At 41.9% G+C, this 23,961-nt stretch overlaps 1 protein-coding gene across 1 annotated transcript in view; it reads left to right on the forward strand.

The window, feature by feature from the left end:
• The window catches only part of LURAP1L (leucine rich adaptor protein 1 like), a 78,616-nt gene extending 54,921 nt beyond the window's left edge, over nucleotides 1–23,695 (forward strand). Inside the window, exon 2 of the mRNA XM_033918876.1 lies at nucleotides 22,815–23,695. Within this exon, the coding sequence (XP_033774767.1) occupies nucleotides 22,815–23,201 (387 nt within the window). The 3' untranslated portion in view covers nucleotides 23,202–23,695. The remainder of the gene's footprint in view (nucleotides 1–22,814) is intronic.
• The last annotated feature ends 266 nt before the right edge of the window (nucleotides 23,696–23,961 follow it).

A 23,961-nucleotide genomic window follows, 5' to 3' on the forward strand; every position in this document is an offset into this window, starting at 1 on the left:
AGAAACTTTGCCAGCTTCATGCCACCTGTTGAGACACTCTGTTTTCATAAAATAATCTAGCCAAGGGTTTCTAGGAAGATATGCCATTAAATTATGCCTAAAAGCTAAAATGCTATTTTTTTACACCTCCTTGAAACGTAAGCATTTTCAGCTCCTTATTTTACAGATTTTTCCAAGACATGGGGGAAGCCACTGCTTGCCCTGGATCGGTAGCATGGAATGTTGCTGCTCCTTGGATTTTGGCCAGGTTCTAGGGACCTGGATTGGCCACCGTGAGAACGGACTACTACATAGTAACATGTAACATAGTAGATGACAGTGGTCCATCCAGTCTACCCAACCTGATTCAATTTAAATTTTTAAATTTTTTTCTTGGCTATTTCTGGGCAAGAATCCAAAGCTCTACCCGGTACTGTGCTTGGCTTCCAACTGCCGAAATCTCCGTTAAAACCTACTCCAGCCCATCTACACCCTCCTAGCCACTGAAGCCCTCCCCAGCCCATCCCCCCACAAAATGGCCATACACACATTACTGGGCTTGATGAACCATTGCTCTGACCCAGTGAGGCTATTCTTAATTTCCTATAGAAATTTCATTGCTGTCAGCAATTGAGAGAAATGCCGGTTTCACTGAGAAATAACTGAGCATAACTCTTACAGATGCCATCTGCAAGTTAGGAACTTTTGGGACAATACTGAAAGCAATGATGCAACCTGCAGCGGGTGCTGACTTCATACTGTATGCTTTTATTTAAAAGTTTCTAGGTAATAAAGAAAATGGTCCACTTTTAAAGGTGGTTTTGACATGGTTACCAACATTTTTATTTAAAACTTTAAAAACATTTCCCCCACATATCGCCCACAAATTTTAGCTGTTTGAGTTTCTGAACAGACAGAATTTGTGTGTTTTAAAAGGGAAGGGATTTTGGCACAGGCCAGAGGTGGCAAAAAAAGTTCCACAAAAAATGGTGACATTCAAATGTATCTTTATTTTATGGAAACAGCTTCGATATTAGGTTGTATATAAGTTTTTTTTTAAAATAAATAAAATGTTCTCCCTCAGATCCTATAAAGGTCACCCAAATATAGGAGTTCAACATTGGATGTGGATCCCAGATCAGTGTTCAAAATAATTAGTTAATGGGCTCCAACAATTTATTTATTGGAACTAACAAACACTTCTCCTATTGTTTTAATGGCCATAGTTTGTCTGTTTAGTCCTGGTTTGCCCAATAATTTAATGCAATAGGTTTACAATGCAGAAATGTTTGTCTTCCTATAATTTTTAAATACTTTGCTCAACGCTTTGTACTGCTGGATAAGCGTTTAATCAAATACTATGAATAAACATACTAATTATGATTTGGGTACTGATCTGACTACGTAGTATTCTGTAACTATGAGCACTTAAATTGGATTGCACACACCTCGGAAAGGGGCGTGGTCATGGGATGGTAAGGGGCAATCGCAAAGCATGTGCTCAGTGTTACAGAATAGTGGGGACCTGCCCAATTTACATGCCGGAATTTACACCTGGTTTTAGCTGACATAAGTCCTCGTGCCCAAAGCAGAGCTCTGAATTTGGTGCTCAACTCTAATTTAAAAAGAGTGCTCATCTCAGAGCATTGGTGTGCTGAATTTTTATCGGTGCTGAATTTTCAGTGCCAATGATTAGAATCTAAAGGTAGCTAGTATTAACACATGCCAAGTATATCAAATTGCATAGAAGAAGATATAAGGGATAAATGTGGTTGGGGAAAGCGATTAATACAGCAGATCCAAATGTAAGCAACAGTATAAGGATTCAATGAAATAGTATAGAGAATAGACAGTACATACATATTGGTACAAGTTGTGAGATATGAAATATATACCATAACATGATGTAACAGTTTTACAAATCATGGGAGTATAGAACTGTTTAGATGAAAGAGGAGAACATCAAAAGTCAGATTTACAACGTTCAAGTAGCAAAGACCATGTTTTGTTATAAGAGAGTATCGGATTTGCACTAACACTGTTTTATTTCATTGCCAGGAAAATCAATAAAATTTTATGAACAAAAAAAAAAAAAAGAATCTGGCCTTCTAGGTATAACCTATATCTCTTGGTTGGTGGCAGTCAAATAGCAGGCTTGAATCTTGATAGATATGTCATCTGTTTAAAGTTGGAGATGCTCAGATTTGGTTGTGGTACTGTACCTGTTTTAGTGCCGCTGAACATCAGCCCTTCTTTTTTTTTCAGGGTGAACTGTGGGGGGCATCCCTCTTTAGGTCAGATTGATTTATTCAGGAGCCAATTTTTACTAAACTTAGCACAAACTAGAACTCTTAAACCTTCTCCTGAACTCTTATCCACATGTACTCGATATCCCCACATTGTGACTTTATGTAACCAAAGACTTTGTAACTTCTTTGAATTTTTATTCTAACTACTTCAATCTCTTTGTATTGTAACTGCTTCGCTGATTGGCAAGCGCCTCTTGTTGTAAACCGCCTCAAACTATCATGGCTTTGGCGGTATATAAAAAATAAAATTATTATTATACTAATGCCAGATTCAGTAAATGGCACCTGAATTTAGGTACCAGGCAGGGCGATGCTAAACTATGAAACATATTCTGTGCAAAGCATTCTTTATGGAATAGTGCTTAGTGCCAGTTCCCACATCCAATTTTGGACATGAGGACTTACACCAGTGGTCTCAAATTCGCAGCCTGGGGGGCCACATGTGGCCTGCTAGGTATTATTTTGAGGCCCTCGGTATGTTTCTCATAATCACAAAAATAAAATAAACAGTTTCTTGATCAAATGTCTCGTTAGCTATAAATTACAATATTATTATTAAGACTTAGCCAAAAGGAAAGATTTATAAACTATAAAGAGTTTTGCCTCCATTAAAATTGTCATTTCTTTAATAATCTTAATTGATGAATGGAAAAATAGTTTGTTTATATATGAACAAACTGCTTGTAGTTAATTATTGTATATACCAAGATCTCAAACACCAAAGACACTACTTGTTTCGTGTCCTTCCTGGGGTGACATGTTCATCATCGGTCTTGTTATTTAATGCAGGTTATACTCTAATGCATCTAAGTGGTGCTATAAATGGTTTAAGGAGGAACATTTATCTTATAGCCCAACGGCTACCCAGCCATTTCACTGGCATATTTTCTCAGGGGCCATTGCTCTTCTCCTCAGTGTTATTTTTGAACACTGTTAAATGAGCTTTGTTCCGGAACACCAGTGGTGCAGGGAGAGCTCAACAGTGTTTGAGGTGGATGTTTGAGGTCTTGGTATATACAATGATTAGCTGCAAACAGTTTATTCATATATAATTGCATTTCTTTAATAAGACATTTAACTATTTTTTTCTGTGGCCCTCCAAGTGCCTACAAATCCAAAATGTGGTTTGAGTTTGAGACCACCGACTTGCACCTTTTCCTAGCATGCAAGTTAGTTGCATGATCCAGAATTCTACAAGTGACTCAAAAATTAAAGGCAGATCGTTAAATTATGCAAGAACCGGAACAGAGCTAGCGAAATGCAGCTTATGTACTCGTACATTGCTTGTTGAATAGTTCGTCCATGCACGGTGCAGCGCTTGGCTTTTAGTCACGTGGCAGCTACGAGGTCAGAAACATGGATACTCCATTGCAAGATTGCATCATCGAAGAACAACGTGTTAGTAGTGCACTTTCTTTGGGCAGACAGAGTGAAACCAGTGGAAATTCACCATCAGATATTGACTCGGTATGGACAGAGCACCATGAATCAATGAAAGGCTTAGGAGTGGGTAAAAAGTTTTAAAAAGGAAGAACAGGTGTAACCGATGGAGGTCAATGACAGCATATTAAATACTGGCATTTACCTTGAAGAAACCCGATTTGCAAGGCAAAACAGGTCCTGTCGGCAAAACAGGTGACCAACACACTGAGTACCTGTGAGAGAGTCTTTCTGTGTATGTGAGCTCCTTTTCTTCTGCTCCTAGCTGCCGAACTGCTGTTCCCATTGCAACAGTGCTGGCCCTGCCTATCGGTGATGTCATCGGTACCGCATGGGTTAAGAGCAGACTGACCATGTCTGAGGTGTTGCGTCGACAAAATCGCATCGATATAGCGCTACCAGTTGTATGCAGCGCTGTACAGAGTGATAAAAGAGACAGTCCCTGCTTGAAGGAGCTTACAATCTAAACAGACAAACATGGATACAGTTAAGGGGAATAGCTAATCTGCTGGCTAGGATGGTGGAGAGTAGGGTTATGGATTGGTGCCATTTATAGAATCGGAGCCTTAGCACGTTCTAATGGAATTAGTACATGCTAAGTTTTAGTTAAAGGACCTCTTTGCTTGAAGTGTTTCAGTATAATAATATACACTGTGGGCTAGATTCACTAAGCCCACCAATCAAGTTCCGACAACTTAGCGAACTTTTTATGACCCAATTTCCCTCTGGATCCAATTCACTAACCTCTGTCCCGATCATCCTTCGATCCACACATGCAAATGAGGGGGAATGGTATTCAAATGTAAACAGGAAGCGAGTCACTAAAAAAAATGAGGTACATCGACTGGGCTGACCAATCCAAAAATAAGCGACTGCTGAGGACCAGTTGCTCAGGTCCTTTCCGACTGCCCTGCCTTCTGCCTCCCTGCTCTATGCCCCATCTGCTCTCTTTCCCACAGTGCAAGCCCGTGGTTTTAACCCACGGGTTTAAAGCGGGTTAAAACCACGGGCTTGCGAAAAATAGGGTAAAAAGCTCTGCCAACGGAGGGCCAACACATGTGTCGGGATCACTATTCAGCGATCCCTGCAGTCGGTTGGGGGCGTGATTCCGATCACCCTCCTATGCATGAGGGCGATTTGTGAAATAGCCCCCCGGACACGAATCGGATCTGATCGCTCAAGGATCGGATCAGATCCATGCCCTTAGTGAATCTAGCCCCGTGTCCAGAAAAACAGGAACATCCTCTTGCAGCAGAAACTTCTGCCTGAAATTTGTGACATTTCTGAGTACTTTATTTTTCAACAGGATGGAGCTCCAGCACATCAAAGACTCCTTTTTGCTAAATGGCGCTAGAGGTTTATAGTGTGCGCCGGCGAGGTAAATGCTCTGACGCTCATAGAATTCCTATGAGCGTCGGAGCATTTACCTTGCCAGCCCGTGCTAAAAACCTCTAGTGCCATTTGGAAAAAACAGTTGAGCTCTTTATTAATGAAATCCCAGAATTCATTGAGCCAACAGCTTAGTGGCATTGAAGACTTCATGAATGTGTCAGATGTGAAGGAGAACCTTTTGAACACAAATTATAAATCGACTAAGAAGAAAACCATCATACTAATGTATTTTCAAAGGTCATACCAAATATTTAAATATTGCAAAATATTTTTGAAACTGTGTAAGGAGGTCCCTTTTTTCTCCAGACACCATGTACATGTGACCAATTTGTGGATTTCAATATCTCCTATTATACACTGATGGATAATTTTTTAAAGCAAATGCGACCAAAAGTAAGATGACTTACATAGTATAAAATGAAAATTTATGCTATTATTAAAATTTGAACACTGACTTCTTAGGGTCTCTTAGCCTCTGGTCCACTGCAAGGTTAAAGGACACCTTGAATGAGCCTTCAGTCTTAATCTCCTTCAGTTCATCTTCTATCCCCACCCCCAACCATCAAATTCCTGCCCCAAAATGTTTTGATATTTAAACTCAAGATATATGTACAAAACTACTACTGAAAATGGCTAAACCATCAATCTTAGAACGATATCCTGTCCACTAATTGTCAGTTTTTTAACAAAGTTTTCTATAGGGGGAAAAGACTTCAAGAGCTCTAGGAAACAAGTTTTGGAACTCTTGTCTTGCTTCCTCAACAAGGGCTATCATTAGTCATTAAAAAAATCCTGAATTTATAGTTCCATTTGCTTTTCTAGTTCGACATTTTGTGGCATTATTAATGTGGTTTATGGTTGGCTTGTTTTTTATTTATAGTCTGCTTTATACAAAGCAGATCACAGAAATGCATACACAATAAAAACATAAACATATAATACTTACAAAAAATTCATACTATGTTTCCCCGAAAATAAGATAGTATCTTATATTAATTTTAGGCCCAAAAAAGGCATTAGGTCTTGTTTTTCAAGGTGTGCACATGATCATCTCTCCCTTCCTCTCCTTCACCCCAGTTCTTCCTCTTTCCTTTCTTTCTCCACATGTGCAGCATTTTTCCTCCCCTCCCTCCCATCCCTTGTGCTGCAGGACCCTTGCCCAGCTTCCCTTCCCTCCCTCCCATCCCTTGTGCAGCAGGGCCCTTGCCCAGCTTCTATCCTACCCTCCCTTCCATCCCTCGTGCAGCAGGACCCAATAAGGCTATTCTTATGTTCCCTCCCTTCCATCCCTTGTGCAGCAGAACCTTTGAGCGAGCCCATGAATTCATGGACAGACAAGGCCAAAGCAGCCTGTTAGAGTGCTGCCTGCCCGACACTGCTTAGGGAGATAAGTAAGGCTCGCGGCAGGGTTCCGATGGGAGGGAGGGAAGGATGGGGATTCGGCTGCAGTGCGGGTGCTAGGGAGGGAGGCAGTGCTTGCTCAAAGGTTCTGCTGCACAAGGGATGGGAGGGAGGGAAGGGAAACTGCCGGTGAAAAACAGGACTAGGGATTTTTATAGGGGTAGGGCTTATGTTAAGACCTACCCCGACAATCCTGCTAAGGCTTATTGTCGGGGTAGGTCTTATTTTCGTGGAACTACTAAAACCAAAATCGTTACACTTAAACCTTAGAAGCTGTTCAGGGCATGCTACACGCCAAGCCCCATTTCTCTTTGTTCTTTAACACACAATTCAGCCCACATGCCTCATTTAACAAAATAGCTGACACTTTAACAATTGTGTAAACGTGGTCAAATTTACTTGCTGCTTTACATATTATTGGGAGATTGTTCCATTCTAAATTATAAATTCAATTCAAATATGAATATGACTTATTCTAAGCAATTCATTAGTGATTTCTGTTTGTATTTCATCTGCATCTGGCAGATCTTGTTGATGTAAACCGCTAAGAACTCTCAAGGCATATCGGGTTAAAATAATTTTTTTTATTATTATTATTGTTGTTGTTGATATTTTAAACTCAGCAGTCATGATCATCCTAAAGTTTCCCAGGTTAATTTCTCCAGACAGGTTAATTTTACGTATACCATGATGGGAATGATCACCATAGCCCTGTACCAGGGTATGGTGGGGATCTCATTCTCACAGATTTTACCATCAGTACTACCAAGAGCCCTCATGCCTTACATTTCCGATATGAACGGTATGCAGTAGAATTTCACAATTGCTAATGTTCTCTGCAGTGCACTAGCTCAATTTGTAGATGAGACCTCAACAGACAGGCTTAACCACTAAGCAGACTAAATGGGCATCTACGGTGACAAAATTAGGGAAGGGCAGCAAGGATCACTGCAGAGCAAAACAAAAGGCTTCAATAACCATGCAAAAACCCATAGAACCTTCTGAAAGTATTTTCACCTGCAGGATAGATAGGCAGTGTGTCTGTTTATCTTTCTCACGTTCTCTCTCTCCCTCATTTCCATTCAGTTTAATACAATTTGAACCCATGTAAGCTGTGCAAATTAACTCCCTGTTCGGAACCCCTTTTTTGCATTGTATGGCTAGTAACACATGTGTATAATCTGTGTTAAGTGTGCCCTGTGCTTCCTAATAGCTTTCTGCATTGACCCGAGTTGATCCAGAAGATGGCCACTAAAATAATGAATGATCTTTTTTTTTTTTTTAAGAAATTATTTTTAAAATTTCTATACCGTTTAAAACTAAACGGTTTACATAATTTACGTACATAAAATTGTAAAAAAGAATGATTAGTCAAGGTGGGGTGTATTTAAACCTCTATCAGTAAAATTAAAAAAAAGGAAGAAATTCTGGAACAAAGGATTGTAAGATCAGGGTGAAAGAGGATAGACTTGGGAGTAATTTAAGGAAATCTTTATGGGAAGGGTAGTGAACATAACAGCATAAGAATTGCCATACTGGGACAGCCCAGTATCCTGTTTCCTACACCGGCCAACCCAAGTCCCAAGTATCTAACATATAAGAACTTTCCAGTGAAGGTGATGGAAAAACAACCATATCACAAGCACAGAGGATATCTTAAGGGTGATGAAGAGATTGTGGAATGTAATAGTTCCTATGGATGGCAGATAGGTATAACATCATTTTTTTGTGTTTACAATAAAGAACTACTGGGGTGGAATTTGATACCATGTCCAGTCATAGCCATGGGACTAATTCCCTAGTGCCTCCCTTCCCCCTCCCCACCAAAAAAAAAAATCTCATTTTGCTCTATCATATAAGAACATAAGAATAGCCTTACTGGGTCAGACCAATGGTCCATCAAGCCCAGTAGCCCGTTCTCACGGTGGCCAATCCAGGTCACTAGTACCTGGCCAAAACTCAAGGAGTAGAAATATTCCATGCTACCGATCTAGGGCAAGCAGAGGCTTCCCCCATGCCTTAATAACAGATAATGGACTTTTCCTCCAGGAATTTGTCCAAACCTTTCTTAAAACCAGCTACACTATCTGCTCTTACCACAACCTCTGGCAACACATTCCAGAGCTTAACTGTTCTCTTGAGTGAAAAAATATTTACTCCTATTGGTTTTAAAGTATTTCCCTGGAATTTCATAGTCTTATTATGTGGCTGCAGATTTATTTCAATAACTATCACTGGGATTCATCTAGGCCAGGGGTCTGCAACCTTTAAGACATAAAGAGCCACTTGGACCCGTTTTCGAAAAGAAAAAAAAAAACTTGGAGCCGCAAAACCATTATAAAACAAATCTAACACTGCATATATTGTTTCTTATCTTAATGCTATATACAGGATCACTAAATTGAAAATAAAATCATTTTTCCTACCTTTGCTATTTGGTGATTTCATGAGTCTCTGGTTGCACTTTCTTCTTCTGACTGTGCATCCAATCTTTCTTCCTTTCTTTCAGCCTCCTGTATGTTTCCTCTCCTCCAGACCTCATTCTCTCCCCCAACTTTTTCTTTCTGTCTCCCTGTTCCCCCTTCTTTCTGTCTCCGTGCCGTCCCCCAAGCCACTCGGTTTGCTGCCACCGCAATCGGGGAACAGCCCCCAAGCCACCACCGTCCCAAGCTTTCCCTGCAGAAGTGTTGCGCTGACCAGCATTCCGCTCCCTGACGTCAATTCTGACGTAGGAGAGGAAGTTCCGGGCCAACAAGGCATTTCTCCTCATTCCATCCAGCCTGAGCCCCATCTCTCCTTGATCCAGCATTTCCCTTCTGTGTCTGTCAGAATTACCATTCCACCTATTTTCCAGCATCACCCTTCTTTGTGTCCATCTCACCTATATCCCTATCTCACCACTTTTTCAGAATCTTCATTTGTCTCTGTCCTTGTCTTTACCCCATGTTCACCATTTGCCCTTTCAATGTCTTTATCCCCCCCCCCCACTTTTTCAGCATTACTTCTATGTCTCTATTTCACCTCCTCTTCATGTCCCCTCTTTATCTCTATCCTTATTCAGTAGGTCCTGCTTACTCTTTCTCTTCTTTGTGTCACTATCTCCATTTTCAGCTTTCCCCCCTTTTCCTTTGTTAATGCACCCTGTAGCCAGAATCTTTCCACCCTCCCTCCACTCCGGCCCAGCCCAGTATGAAAGATTTCCTTTTGTTTCCCTCCCCTCTCTCTTTCTCTCTCTCTTCTCCTCCCTCACCCACGAGTCCTGCATCTGGCCCTCTCCCTTCTACCTGCACCTGGCAACACCCCCCTGCTCCGCGGCTCTCTTCAGCAACTCGTCAGCAGCAGTGATCAAGACAAGCTGCCGACATTGAGGCCTTCCCTCTACGAGTCCCGCCTTTGTGGAAAAAGGAAGTTGAAACAAGCGGGACTCGCAGAGGGTAGGCCCCGACGTCAGAAGCTGCTGCTGAGTTGCCGAAGAGAGCCGCGGAGCAGGGGATGTGGCCGGAAGCAGGTAGAAGGGAGAGGGAGATAGGAAGGCTGTAGATCTCCGGAGCATGACACCGACCCCGGCCAGGATGATTTCTTTTTCAGGCATGCAACTTACAAGTCCGTCGCGGCGGGAAATAGCCATGCTGAGCAGTGAGCTCAGCACTACACAGATGAAAGCCTTGCTTGCTGATTGGTCCGGCGGCACGGCGGGGCGGGGCCGCCGGACCAATCAGCAAGCAAGGCTTTCATCTGTGTATGTGCTGAGCTCACTGCTCAGCATGGCTATTTCCCGCCGCGACGCCGGACTTGTAACTGCATGCCTGCGTGACACACTACCGGAGCCGCAGCAAAGGTGGAAAAGAGCCGCATGCGGCTCTGGAGCCGCAGGTTGCCGACCCCCGATCTAGGCCTTTCAGTCACTTGACGATGGAGTATCCTTCCTGTTGAGTACCAGGATGCAGACAGGCTCCCCCTTAACTATGAATGGTAGTGTTTTTTTTTATTCTTGAGTTTCTATCCAGCTCTTAGAACTATGAATGTTTCTCCTCTCCCATTTGGAAAATTTTCTTACTCCAAATTTCTTGTATTTATATCTGCTTCATCAAAGACTGTAATGTATCCTCATCATTTTGTGCTCTTGCATACTCCACTGGAATGATTTATAATTATATATATCTATATCAATATTCTGTTTTTCCTTGTCCCTTTTGAAAGTAGCCTGACAATTGAGATACTGGAGTTAGTAGCCAAAGTTGTAATGATTATTCACCTCTTCTGATATTTAACATTGCATGGTGTGGACTTGAACGGAGCCAACAGAAGGTTGCTGCAATAACCCACAGCAGATCTGTAAAATGCCTCGGATTTCTTAATGTCTGAAAGGTCTGACATTGTAAGTGCAGATTACATGGATTGTTATATTTCCTGTCTGACATGATGCCAGTTCAGGTGCACTTTTTGTTGTTTATGCATTGTAAGCAAGACACATCAACAGACTAAGGTGAAACGGATTTCTCTTCCTCTTTCTTAAAGACAGAAACATAATGAATCCAAATTACTAACAAGTGTTTGAGAACATTCCTGAGAATAGGTATAATGCCTTGAGTATTGTTCCTATTCAGCATTATAGGCGGGAAAGGAAGTCTGCACTAGGTCACAGAATGTATAGTAGATTAATGCATTTATTATCCAGAAATGTATTTGTTAAGGGTAGAATAGATTGCTATTTTTAGAGAATATCTTTAAAAACTCTAGGTGGCTTTCAGGCCTGTGGGTACTATTGTCTGTCGCTTAATGGCTACAAACCAACTGACTATATTTTAATCTTAAAACCAAAGCTCTGTTGTTTACTAGAAATTTGAAAGCTGAATCCCCTAAATCTATCACTATTTCAGGTACTGTGATCCAATTTTTTTTATTCTTTTTTTTTTTTTTTAATTTTTATTCTTTATTCATTTTCAAACTTACAATAAGTGTGTCAACATGTTAAAACAGATTAACAATAAATATATCACTTAATAATCATCAATAATACAAATGATATTCTCTTATCTCCCACCCTTCCCATCCTTTCCTATTATATAATCAAATACCTTATACAATATGTAATAATAAAATTACCCACCCTCCACCCTCATAATTGAACCTGTAAATTTAAGGGAAAAAATGTCATCTAATCAGTACAATATTTGGTTAATGGCTCCCACACATCTTGAAATTTCCTAAAACATCCTCACTGTATTGCAATAAATCTTTCCATTTTATAAATATGACACAAGGAATTCCACCAGAAATTATAATTTAATCTACTCTAGTTTTTCCAATTATAGGTAATTTGTTGAATGGCAACCCCAGTCATTATAAGTAATAATTTGTTATTATTTGAAGAAATCTGACTTTTTGCTCTCATTTGCCATACCAAACAGTACACTATCATATGATAATGCCACTGGGTTGTCTAATAAACATTAATTTGGTCCCAAATTGATTTCCAAAATGTCATAATAAATGGACAATAGAATAATCCCAGCTTCGAGACTGCAGTGCCATCTATCAGCCTTAGAGCTATCTAATTTATGTAAACGAACAGGGGTCCAAAATGCTCTATGTAATAGAAAAAAACAAGTTTGTCTCATAGATGCAGACATTGCACATCTCATCCTCCAAGACCAAATACGTGACCATTGAGACACTGTAATTTGATGCTTGATCTCAATGCTCCAAAGACCCGAAGACCATTTTTTGTTTTTTTTTATTTATAAATCCAGATATTAATTTGTACCACTGTTTGGCCTGATATCCCAGGAAGTCTACCTGAAAGCATAAGAACTTTAAACTATATTGATTAGTGAGATTTTTTCATTCAGGGAACCCCGCCTGAATAGCCTGCTTCAGTTGCAACCATCTATACCTTTGTGAATTAAGACCATATTTATGTTGCAACTGTGAGAACTCCAGCAGTTTACCATTATAAATAACATCTTCTAATACACGTATTCTTGTCATCATCCAATGCTTCCAGATGACTTTATATCCACCAATTTGAATCTTGGAGTTCAGCCATATAGTTTGATTTGTTGATTTATTAATTGGATTAGGTGTTAAATTGCTCACATATCTTATTGTTTTCCATGTGTCTACAAGTAATCTATTTTCTTTATATAGTCTAGGCATTTTGATACTAAGTACATGGAATAATCACAAAGGAAACATGAGGCGCCATTCCAACCAAAACCAATCTGGGATATTATCAACAGGCTCTGGGAGGATCCAATACATACCTTGGCACATAATATAGGATTGATGATACCTATAGAAGTTGGGAAAATTTACCCCTCCCTCTGTAATCGGTTTTTGTAGAGATACTAAAGCAATTCTAGCCTTTTTTCCCAGCCAAATAAATTTTGTGAGAATACAATTTAAATTTTTATTTTAAAAACCCTGAAAAAAAACCCAGTAACATACCCATTTGATAACAAACCACAGGTAAAATCATCATTTTAATAGTTTGGACTCTCCCCCACCAAGACAGATGTAAAGGATTCCATTGCTCACACATTTCTGTTACCTTCTGTAATAAAAAATTTTCATTCACTTTCATTGTTTCTTCCAACGTGTTTTTTATCCAAATGCCTAAATATTTTATTCTGTTCTCTTTCCATAGAAAGGGGAATGTTTCAAATAATCCTTTTGTACAATGGACATTAACTGGAAGAACTTCTGATTTACTCCAATTTATCTTGTACCCTGAAAATTTTCCAAATTTCTCTATCAGTTCTAATAAGCTTGGAATGGTTGTTTCCAGATTTCTCAAATGAAGCAGTATATCATCCGCATAAGCAGAAACTTTATATTCCCGATCTGAATAAGAAATACCCTGTATCTCCTCCACTTGCTGAATAGCTAATAACAAGGGTTCTAATACAATATCAAAAAATAAAGGAGACAAAGGACAGCCTTGTCTAACCCCCCCTCTGCAGATTAAAACACTTTGAGAAATTATTATTAAGATAATCTAGCAACAGGGGAGCTATACAAAGTTTGGATCATTTGTATTAATCTTAAACCTATACCAAACCATTCCATTGCTTGATACATGAAGGTCCACTCCACCCGATCAAAAGCCTTTTCTGCATCTAAGGATACAGAAAAGGCCTGAGCTTTTGTTAAATTTAACATGTGAAAAGCTAATCTGGTGTTATTAGAGGAATGTCTCTGAGCAACAAATCCTGTTTGGTGCATACCAACGATAAAGGGGAGAGCCTTGGCCAAGCGTAAAGCTAATGTTTTAGCTGGAAGTTTACCAACTACATTAATTAAGGAAATAGGCCTGTAATTTGAAACTAATGTAGGATCTTTATTTGGCTTCGGCAAAACTATAGTAACAGATTCTGCCATAGTACCTATGATTAGTTAGTTGGACCTGATATAAATTTAACAGATAGGGCAATAGGATATTTTGAAATGATTTATAAAACTCTACTGTGAAACCATCACCACCTGGAGCGGATCCAACTCTAAGGGATTTCAAAGCTGTTTGCAATTCTTTTAGTGATATTGGCTTTTCTAAACTTTCTTTTATATGCTCTGGAATTTTTGGTCCCTTAATTACTTTTAAACATTCTAAACCATCCTTTTCTTTATCTAAATAAGGCTTAGAAGAATACAGGTCTTTGTAAAAATGTAAAAATTGTTTTAAAATCGGTCCAATTTGAGAATATGTACTTTCTTTTTCATCTTTAATCACCACTATTTTTGTTTTCTGTTTTTTTGCTTTTAGATAATTTGCCAATAAAATTCCCGCCTTATTTGAATTTCCATAATACAATGCCTGTTGAGAAAATAAATCTTTTCTTATCAATTTAGAAGAAATCTCATTATATTTCCCTTTGGCTTTCAAGAGATCTTGTAATGTAGAGTATTCCCATTTGTCAATCAATTTTGATTCCAATAACTTTATGTCTCGTTCCAAACTGGAAAATTGTTTTTTAATTTGTTTCTTAATGTATGACAAAATAAGAAATAATTTGCCCTCTCATGGTTGCCTTAAAAGCATCCCAAAGAGTTTCCATGGAGATATCTTCCGTATTATTAATTTGAAAATAATCATTTATTTTTAACTGAATTTCTTCAATGAAATTTGGTTCTGCCAGCAATGTATTATCAAATCTCCATACAGGTCTACTATCATCTTGGTAAATTATTTTCATTTTAATCCACACCCCACCATGATCAGACAAAAGAATTGGATCTATGGAGGCTTGTGTTACTTGTTGAACTAATTTATTTGAAACAAATATATAATCTATTCTTGAAAAAGATTATGAACATGGGAGCAAAATGAAAATTCCTGATCATTAAAATGAAATATTTGCCATATATCTTTCAAATCATCACAATTTTGTACCAAATTATCTAATCCTAATGATTTCATAATTCTACTAGGTTTTTTTGTCCATTATAGGATCCATAACAGCATTAAAATCCCCTGCCACAATTAAACTAGACAATATAAAAGCAAAAACCTCCCAAACCCCAAGAATAGTAACTGGACAAGGGAGAGAGACAAGAGTAGGACCAATACCACTACACACTACAATATACAAATAGTTTTTAATACACGGGAGAGCCCTCAGTCACACAGCCACCCACTGAAAAGCACAGTGGAACAGGCTGTCACTTGGCTTACACTCAGAAGAGTGTTAACTGTGAAACATCCCCGGGCTCTACTCCGTGTTTTTTCAATAAAGTGCACCCAACAGTGCTAAGTGTGAAAAAAGATATAAATAAATAAAAAAAACACACTTTACCATTCACTACAATTGTCTCTGCCCCTTGTCCAGGAGGCCAAAACATCCAAATCCAGCAAAGCAAAGAATACCAACAGGAAGTACTTAGCTCCTCCATGGAAACAAACAGCCAGCAAAGATATTATTCGTCCAACGGGACTCCGTTTCGGGGGTGCACACCCCCTTCTTCAGGAACGGCTGGACTGCGCTGAAACCGACTCAATCATCCGGCACAGCATGGATTGACAAAGCAGGAAATGGCGCTGAACCGAACAGAACACCATCAATTTAAATTGCAGACCTACAGATGTGATTGGATGGAAGAAACACACACGTGACTCCCAAGTCAGCTAAAGTGGGGAACTGCTTAAAAAGCAAAAGAATGACGTGTTATAAATCAAAAAACTCCCCCACATCAAGTAAATATTAAAAGGCATGTTGCCGGGGGGTCACGTGATGCAGCCTACCTAAGCAGACGTCTGTGTGGAGAGCTCCCGCCTCATCCCCTCTTTAATCAGCGATTATTGCTTGCAATCTGGTTTCCCCGGGGGGGTTTTCGGTGGGTTTTGCTGTGCAAACGGTGTCACTCACCCCCGAAGTGCTGAGGAGATTGTGGCGCACCGGGTATGCCTATAAAACCGGCTCGGGGATCCCGGGACAAAACTCTGACTACCCCCTCCAAGATGGCGGCGGACCAGGCTACTTTTACGATCCCGGCTGGGGACTGGATAACCGACATTACTAAATCGGTGTCGGCTGCTCTGGCTGATCGTTTAAACAAAATTCAATCGGCAGTGGAGGAACTGAATGAAAAGTTTGACTCACATACTCGGCGCCTGAATGCAGTAGAGCAGCGCGTGTCTGATCAGGAAGACAAGTGCGCGAGCATGGCGGCACAGGTGGCGGCTCTGCAACACCAGACCCAGGAGATGGCAGCCCAACTAGATGACCAGGAGAACCGCAGCAGAAGGAACAACTTGCGGCTCATTGGGATCCCAGAATCGGTCACGGAGGCGGCGCTCTATGATGTTTTCAGCAACTGGCTGCCGACGACTCTGGGCCTTGATAGAGCTGCCTCCCAGTTTGCCTGCGAGCGGGCCCACCGCGTTGGAGCGCGGGTCTCTGGAGCCGGGAGACCGCGTGTGGCTATTGCACGCTACACAAATTGGCGTGAGAAGGACTCGCTGCTCCGTGCGTTCCGGAAGGTGGGGGCCCTGGAGTATGAAGGCCTTTAATGATTATTCCATCAGGGTGTCTGCTCTGCGTAAGGCCATGTCGCCCTGCTGTACCGACCTGCATAATCGGGGGATCAAATTTGCCCTGGTGTTTCCAGCCCGCCTGTGTGTCTGGCATGATGGTCAGAACCACTCATTCTCTACGGTGGAGGAAGCCAGGGCTTTCTTGGAGAAATTGCCTGCTTGAGCTCTTTTTTCGGGCCTGGAATGGTTTGGCCTGTTGGGGCTTTCGGGCTCCTGGGAATTCATCGCGCTGGGAGAAGTGCTGCTAGGACTGAGCTTCCCTTCAGACTTGCCTGCTCGGGACCTTATGGGTCTTATATTCCATCGCTCGAACAGCAGTGCCTCTGGGGGAGGATTTGTTGTTCCTGCCTCCTGCCTTCCGTATAGCAGCACTGACTGAGTCTATTGGCAGAGGGAGGCGGTGTGAGGACTGCTGTCTAGGGCTTTCGCATTTGGATCTGCCTGGTGCCCTATACCACTTGCTGAAGTTTCCAGCCATGACCATAGTTGGACTTTATTTTTGCAATGTTATTCGACAGTACTCCTTTGCTTGTTAACAATGCCTGTTTGACTTTGTTGCACTGTGGTGCTGGGGGGACGTAGACATAGGGGGTGTGGGGGTCTCCGGGTAGGTTGGGGGTCTGTTTCTGGGAATGCATGCTGGGGGACAGGGTGTGCTGTAGGGGGAGGGGGTGGGAGGCGAGGGGCAGTGCTGGGGGGAGTGAAGGGGGTGGATGTGTGGGGGTGGATGTGTGTTTGGTTGGTGTGTGCATGGTTGGGAGGGGAGAGAGTAGGGGATTGCTGGATTCTGTGGGCACTTCATCTGAGGGGGGCCGGGCCTGGCTGAGGGGCCTGGTCTCTTCTTTCACTTTTTTTAGCTATATTGCGGCACTTTCGGTGGCTTTGTATGCTGCACAGCTATGGTTAATTTGACAGTGGTGACTCTTAATGTTGATGGTATCCACTCTCCTATTAAACGAAAGAAAATTCTCACATGGCTTCGGCAGCGTCGGGTGGATATTGCTTTCCTTCAAGAGACCCACCTCGCGTGTGCTGAGCATGAGAAGTTGCACCGGGAATGGGTGGGGGAGGTGAAGTACTCAGCCTACAATGGCCGCCAGAGAGGTGTGGCTATCTTGGTCCATAAAAACTTGCCCTTGCACGTTCATAAAACAATTCAGGATAAACAGGGCAGATATATTGTGGTTGCAGGGGATCTTTGGGGTTTTCAATTTCTTTTTTGCAATTTGTATGCTCCGAATGTTTGACCATAGCTTCTACTCTGGGCTGCTGGGCATCCTGGCGCAGTTCCCTTCTTACCAACTGATTGTGGGAGGTGATTTTAATGTCACAGCTGATCCGCTGGTTGATTGTTCTCCTGCCAGGCCGAGACCTCGAAATCACAAGCAGCGAGGGGTGAATTTTTTCTGTACTCAATTGGCGGTGGTGGATACTTGGAGAGTTCTCCATCCTTTTGATAGGGAATTTACGTTCTACTCTCATCCCCATTCTATGTATTCTAGACTTGATCATGTTCTGGTATCCCACGGCCTCTTTCACCGAGTGGATAGGGCTTCTATTGAGGATACTGTTCTATCAGACCATTCTGCGGTCCTGGTGACCATAGAGGTCACGGAGCGCAGGGGTGATAAAACTTGGCGATTCCCGGCCTCCCTTTACAGTGATCAGAAGTTTCGAGAATATTTGAGAGACAAGTGGGAGGACTATGACTTGCATAACAATACCTCTGATGTGGATCCGGCAGTATTCTGGGAAGCCTCGAAGGCTGTGTTGAGGGGTCATATCATACAATTTGTGGCTGTACGGCGGAAACAACAGGGGGAGAAACTTCTCGCATTGACGGGGCAATTGGCCGAGCTTCGCAAGCGTCACCGAGTGACGCTACAGGGACCAGATAGTCAGAAGATTCGTTCCCTACGCTCTCAAATTAACGAGATCATGGATGCTAGGGCCCGACAGGATATTTTTTATCAAAAATTTCACCTTTATCGATGGGGCGGCAAAGCAGGCAAACTTTTAGCGAATCTGGTTCGGCCTTACCGGAAGAAGCAAATTATCCGGGTGGTTAAGAATTCGAGGGGAGAGACCATCACTCAGGAGTCGCATATTCGAGAGCAGTTCGTTGACTTTTACAGTGCACTTTATGCGAAACGGGACTTCACGATGGAAGAACGAGATAGCTTCTTTCGGGATTTGCCTATACCGAGGTTGTCTGAGGTTCAGTCGGAGCAATTGAACGCTCCCATTTCCTCGGAGGAAATCCGAATGGGGATTAAAAAGCTAAAACTTGCTAAATCGCCTGGTCCCGATGGATTCGGTCCGGAGTATTACAAACTTTTGCCCGACTTGCTTGTACAACCATTGGATGATTATTTTAACTTCCTTTCTACTGCGGCGGCTGGCGTCCCGCATAATCTTGCTCATATCTCCCTGCTCCTGAAGCCGGGAAAGGATCCCATGCAGGTCGGCTCATATAGGCCGATATCCTTATTAAATCAAGATGTTAAGTTGTTGGCGTCTATTATGGCGACTCGGCTTAATGTGTTTCTCCCTCAGCTCATCGAGGCTCATCAGGTGGGATTTGTACCTCAGCGTTATGCATCGATGAATCTCCTGAAAGCGTTGACCGCCATACATGAGCATAGGGGGAGCGGGGGTACATCCGCGATTGTCGGGCTTGATATGGAAAAGGCTTTTGACAGCATTTCTTGGCAGTATCTTTTTTGGGTGTTGCAGGAGTATGGTGTGGGTGGGACTTTCCTTGCCTGGATCCGAGGACTCTATATGGAGCCGCAAGCTCGGCTTATTATTAATGGCAGCCTTTCGCAGTCCTTTCCACTTTGCCGGGGCACTCGCCAGGGTTGTCCCCTCTCTCCCCTACTGTTCGTCCTAGCTATAGAACCACTTGCTATTAAGATTCGAACCAGCCCTGCCCTACGGGGCATCTGCATAGGTGGATCGGAGTGCCGTATTACTTTATTTGCGGATGATATTTTACTCTTCTTGGACCAGGCCCCCATTCATCTGCCGGTGGCGTTGCAGCTGGTATCGGCGTTCGGTGTCCTCTCTGGTCTCCGAGTGAACTGCGCGAAATCGGAATTGTTGCCTCTGACGGGGTTGGGGTGGGAACCGTGGCACTCTGGCTTGCAGATACCTCCAGTGACCGCCCCCATGCGGTATTTGGGTATCTATCTGCACCCAGACCCTGGGGTGATGTACCAGAGTAATATCTTGGCAGTACTTGATAAGATTCAGGCTTTGTGTCACGCGTGGCGGGATCTTCCACTGTCCCTTGTGGGGAGAGCGGCGCTCATCAAAATGATCTTACTGCCTAAGATCCTGTACCCTATTCAAACGGTGCCCTTTTGGATCTTACAGCGCGATATCCGACGGCTTCGCTCTCTTTTTTCTGTATTTCTCTGGCGCGGTCGGACTGCCCGTATTGCTTATGTTAAATTGACCCTTTTTAAGTCGGAGGGAGGGCTAGGGCTTCCTGACATCCGGGCATACAACGTGGCAGCTTTAATGCGCTTTATTCATGAGGGAGTGACAGGGTCGGCCAGATTTTCTCCACGGAGCTGGCTGGAGGGGTGGAGTGCACCTTACACTTTCTTGAACCTTCTGCATTCCCCGGGGGGATTGCGGGGGGACATGTCTTTTAAACTTCGGTTCTTGCACCCTCTCCGCCAGGCTTGGCAGTGGTGGCGACGAGCGCAGTCGAAATCTCCCTGGGCATCGCCTTTCCTGCAACTGCAAGGCAATCCGGAGTTCTTACCGGGAGCAGGGAGATCCCCATTTGTTGATTGGGCAGTGCGGGGGGCTCTAACGCTCTCGCATCTGATGGATACAGACACGGGGGTATTTGATTCTTTTGCACAATTTCAGGATAAGTGGGATGTACCCAAAACTCACTTCTTTGCCTATTTACAGGCCCGCCATTACTTTCAGAGTCTTTGCTCACACTATGGAGCGGAGTGGTCTTGTGGACGCCTGGATGTATACCTATTACGCACACCGTCTGCTTTGAGCTCACTTGCACTCTGGTATCAGGTGGTGCGTTCGTCGGCGTCACAGGGGCACTTGACTTTGTTGTGCGATGCTTGGAACCAGGATATGGCTTCCCACTATACCCCTGACACTTTCTTGACACTGTTTCACACTCTTCATGCCTTCGTGAAGTCTGCGGCCTGGCAGGAGACCCAATTTAAAATCCTTCATAGAGCTTACATTACTGCAGCCCGGGGTGCTAGAATGGGTCTTTGGGAGACACCCACATGTCTTAAATGCAGTGGGGCCCCGGGGACATTCCTTCATTCCTTTTTGGAATGTCCCGAGCTTTCTTTGTGGAATTTTTCCTTTGCGTAGCTTAGGCTGGTTCTCCAGCGCACTATTGAGTGGGATTATAAGACATTATTGCTCGGAGATCAGACTCTGTTAAGAGGACCAGGGCCTCACGATTCCTCAGAGGCGCTTTATCTACCTGACGCTGTTGACAGTCAAACGATTGATCTTACAATATTGGACCCAGACGGGGGCCATACCCCTGGATTGTTGGATACATCAAATGCATGAGTTAGCCCGCTTTGAGCTTAGTTACTACAAGCACTCTACAAATATTGAGGTACTAGCCTACCTGGCCTTATGGCAGGCTTTTCTACATCTGCCTATAGTTTCCAGCGAGGAGGGTTTAGGGGGGGGGGGGGTCTGGCTGATGGGGGTTTGGTTGTAGAGTATGTCTGTGTGTGAGGATGGTGTGTTTGTACGGGTGAATGATGAGATTCTGGTTTGGGGATTTTCCTGAGGGGTTAATTTGTTTGTTCTATGTGTGAAAACAAAAAATTTTGATGGGGTTGCCCTGAGGCACATGCCCACGATGCGAATGACACAGGGACAAATTTGTCCCATTGCTGTAAGCTCTGCCTTAACTGTACAAGCCTTGAACACTTAAGATTTTTAAAGTGTTTGAGGTTTGTGCAGACGAGGACAGAGCTTTCAGGAATGGGACAGGGACAGAGCTCGTGGGGACGGAACGAGGATAGAGAGATTCCTCGAGGACAGGGAAAATTTCTCCCTGTGTCATTCTCTAGCATGCACAACTTAATTGATTAACAAGGACTTAACTAGCAATAATGGGGCATTAGCAAATAGTTATTGCAGTTAATCAACCTCAGTTAGGATTTATGTGTGCATCTGGCTATGCTCTGTTCTATAATGATTGGTGCCTATCATACTGTGTATCTGAAAATGGGATGTGGTTATTGGTGTGTCAGGGTTGTTCCAAGAAGCTATATTGCAGTTATTGAATGCGTCTAAGTTGGGCACCGACATTTACACCAGGTTTCAGCAGGCGTAAGTCCAGTACCCAAAAGTTAGGCACAGGTGTATATCTATATATGTAGCTACATATAGATGCAAAATATATAATGTGCATACAGATAAGGCTGACTAGTTGGTGAACCATTTCTGTAGTGCATGCCAAAGCACAAGATGTAGAATGGTTAGGTTCCATGCAGATTGGCATTCACATTAAAGAAGAGCAGTTCAAATATTTCCATTTTGTTTCATTCCTTATATTGTTCAAGATATGAGCGCTCATTGGCTTTTTTATTGATATTAATAATAAAATTTATTTAAAATAAAATTTAATAATAAAATTAATTTTATTTTATTGATATTAATAATAAAAATAGGCTAATGCTAGCTCAAGTATGTCTTTACAGAAGATTTTTTTGGGTGGAGACTATGGATCTCAAGTGCCCACAGCTATTTGCCGTTAGAACCAGTCTGGGCTATCATCGGTCCAAATACCTCTTTTTAATTTTAAATTTTTGAATTTTCCAAATATCTCTTTAATTTTTAATAGCTGCGGGCACTTGGGATCCATAGTCTCCACCCAAAAAAAATCTTCTGTAGAGACATACGTGATCTAGCATTAGCCTATTTTTAGGAGTTATTAGTGTGTTGCACTTGAAAAAACAGATTTATAATTTTTTATTGATATGACATGTATGCTAAAATGTTCAGGAAAAGGGGACATACAATAGAAATTGCTCTTTTTAGACTAGCAACACCTAATGTATAGACCATGATGAATGGAATGTTAGTAGTCCTCATGGTACTTTCAGTGAAATTTTTCTGTACCGCTTTTGAAAATGTTTTCTTTGGCTGATCAACTTCTATTTTTGGTTTTACCCTCATTGTTTACTGGGGTATAATAAACGAGGGCAAACATCATTGAATCATATTTGTCTTGTACACAGGTTCATCTGAGAGCCACCGACGTCAAACTGATGCGCCAGCTCCTCATCATCAACGAAAGCATTGAGTCTATCAAGTGGATGATTGAAGAGAAGAGCATAGTTACAAGCCGGGGAAGCAGTATAAGTGGCAGTCTGTGTAGCTTATTGGAGAGTCAAGACACCTCATTGCATGGGAGCTATAACAGTTTACAGGACTGCAGTGATGGGATGGACGGAATATCAGTGGGGAGTTACCTGGATACTTTGGCCGATGATGTTCCTGGCCATTGCACCCCTTCTGATTTGGACCAGTTTGATGATACCCGTCATATTGGAGATTCCATAGGTAGTCAGTCCTTTCACAAGCATAGCAAAAATGATTCAGATGAATATTACTGCTTTGGTTAACAAACAAAATGGATTTTGCAGGCATATAATTTGTACTTGCTCCCATTCCTGCTGCTACTATGTGCTTTGTGGCTTGAGTTCAATCAATTTGCAAGTTGTTTAAAGAAAATCTTCTGGAAGGCATATATTTTCATCTGCTGATAATTTGGAAGTTCTTAGATAAACTTGATAAAAAAAGGTTATTAATCAAAACTCTTCTTTTATATATAAATATACGATCAAAAGAAGGTACCTCTGAGGAGAACATATTGTGAAGCCCCTGGGGAGCTTTACTACTGTCCTTTGGTTTTCTTATTCTGGGTGTTTTTTTTTCTTCTGTATATTTTTTTTTCTTAATTTATTGTTGTAATTATTTCCTTTATTTTAAAATGTCATACTGCAGTTCCCCCCCAAAAATGTTAAAACAAGCATCATTTCTAAAGCATCAGGGATTCCTTTACAAAGAAAAATTGCCATCGTTCTGTTTGACAATAAAACTGCCTGAAATACCTGGATCTTGCGGTTCTCATTCATTTAATACGCTGTGGTTTGTTTTTGGGTTTTTTTAATGTGTTTGTTATATTTTATATGAGATCTGCCAAGAATTTCAGATTGTATAGAATTAAAGGTTTTTTACAATAAATAAATAGTAATACAATGCAGAGCACAGACAATTCAACTTTTGTAATGATTGTAATTATTATCACTTTCCACTGACAAAAATACATGCAGAACCTAAGCAAATGATATGATCTATCCCCACAAATTACATGGGACCAAA

Source organism: Geotrypetes seraphini, chromosome 1, assembly GCF_902459505.1.
Source record: "Geotrypetes seraphini chromosome 1, aGeoSer1.1, whole genome shotgun sequence".
NCBI lineage: Eukaryota > Metazoa > Chordata > Amphibia > Gymnophiona > Dermophiidae > Geotrypetes > Geotrypetes seraphini.